The following is a 1,568-nucleotide window of genomic DNA, read 5'->3' as shown; positions in this document are numbered from 1 at the left end:
TCGACGTTTAAATTCGTACTCGGTCGTTTCGTCGAAAGGTACTTCCGACCACCATATTGTTAAGGCAAAGTTTGTAAGATTAGGACAGAAAGCAAGCAGACGGCAGAAGGATTTAAAGCAAAGGGTTGTAAGGTTGTCTCAATCAAACATGCTCGTTGAACTGGAATGTGTATTATCCGTACAAGGAATCTTTCAATGAGAGGATCCGTCGACCTAATGGTATGTTATGATTCAACATACATTTCACAATAAAAAACGAGCAGTTTTCTTTCTTTAACTTCACTATAAGATTGTTTGTATAACTTAGTAGATAAAACATCAACCAATATTTTAAAAGTTAAGGTTCGAAAGTTAAAGGATCTATTCCATACGAAAATTGACAAAATTGACATTGAAGGGTAAATATGTAATTTAACTTTTTTCTAAAAAAAATTACTAAAATTAAAATTTGGGGGTATTTTATTGATCCAAACCAATTAAATTCCCATATTGGCATATACCGACCTTCTTTAATCAAAATCTAATTAAAAGCTTCAAATAATTAAATTTGTAAAATTACATATTTAGACACCCAAACATCCCTTTCACCTTTCAAACAGAAATCTTTTAAGTTTCATTATAAATACGTTTGGAAATGTTATGGCCAGAGGAAACCTCAGGCACCTCTCCGAACCAGCGGCGAATTAGCGCCGCCGGGAGTTGCAGAGGAATCATAGTACCCAATGCCATGGCGAGTATTAGGAAACATCACAAACACCACGCTCGAAACCGCTCCGACGACCGGCGGCAGAACTTGAACCAACAATTTATCTGCTGCCGCAAAGCTCGGGAAGAAGCACTTCATAGTATCGGAGTCTAGAACCACCAAAGCTCCAAAAACCAGAGCCGAAAAGGTGGCGTGTACAAAATCCCCTGCCCTAAGCTTGTAGGGTGACAGATCAACCTCCTTGGACTCCGGCGACGGCCACATTCCGGAAGCGGTCGCAAAGCCCCAGTGGAGGGCATCGTCGTCGCCAGTGTAGGAGTCAGTGAAGGAGGAGAGGAAACAGGAGAGACCACAGAAGAGGATCAAAATTAGAGAGAGAGATTTGTTGATTGGTTCGCATTGGCCGCTGTTGGTGAGGATTGGGCTGAGGAATTGGAAGAGGAAGACAGTACCGGTGGGGAGGAGGCGAATTAGGTTTCCAACGCCGGTTAGGGTTTTCTCGGTGGCAGAGGCGGCCATGAATTGAAGTGGGGATTTGATTGATGGTTTTCTGGTTGTTCTTGTTTTTGGCTTTGATCGAGGCATTGGGTGGTGGTTGCAGAGGAATTTGGAGATTTAAATAACGGATTGAAGATGGAAGGATTTAGGGATTTAGGGATTTGGGGATTTCGCTTATACGCAAATCTATGAACAAGACGATGGTGCTTCTTTTGCTTTTACTTCCAGAAATGGTTTCACAAAATGGATTTTTTTAAAAAATTATAAATGAGAAAAAGACTAATTATATTTTTGATGAACAATAATTGAGTTTTTTTTAAAATATTTTAAACTTTTAATTCATTAATTGATTTATTTATTTTTA

General features: G+C 39.3%; 1 protein-coding gene across 1 annotated transcript; it reads right to left on the bottom strand.

Annotated features, from left to right (window-relative positions):
- Positions 1–489: 489 nt before the first annotated feature.
- On the bottom strand, positions 490–1,363 carry LOC111475715 (protein DMP2-like). The gene has a single exon (XM_023119935.1). It carries the CDS (start codon positions 1,289–1,291, stop codon positions 656–658), a length of 636 nt encoding a protein of 211 aa, XP_022975703.1. The 5' UTR covers positions 1,292–1,363; the 3' UTR covers positions 490–655.
- Positions 1,364–1,568: the final 205 nt, after the last annotated feature.

Source organism: Cucurbita maxima, unplaced genomic scaffold (assembly GCF_002738345.1).
Source record: "Cucurbita maxima cultivar Rimu unplaced genomic scaffold, Cmax_1.0 Cma_Scf02593, whole genome shotgun sequence".
Classification (NCBI taxonomy): domain Eukaryota; kingdom Viridiplantae; phylum Streptophyta; class Magnoliopsida; order Cucurbitales; family Cucurbitaceae; genus Cucurbita; species Cucurbita maxima.
The sequence above is the reverse complement of the archived record's forward strand: the minus strand, read 5'-3'. Positions and strand labels throughout refer to the sequence as shown.

Bases quoted from the DNA above. Each gene is read 5' to 3' on its own strand.
- LOC111475715 (XM_023119935.1), bottom strand. From the start codon at position 1,291: ATGCCTCGATCAAAGCCAAAAACAAGAACAACCAGAAAACCATCAATC.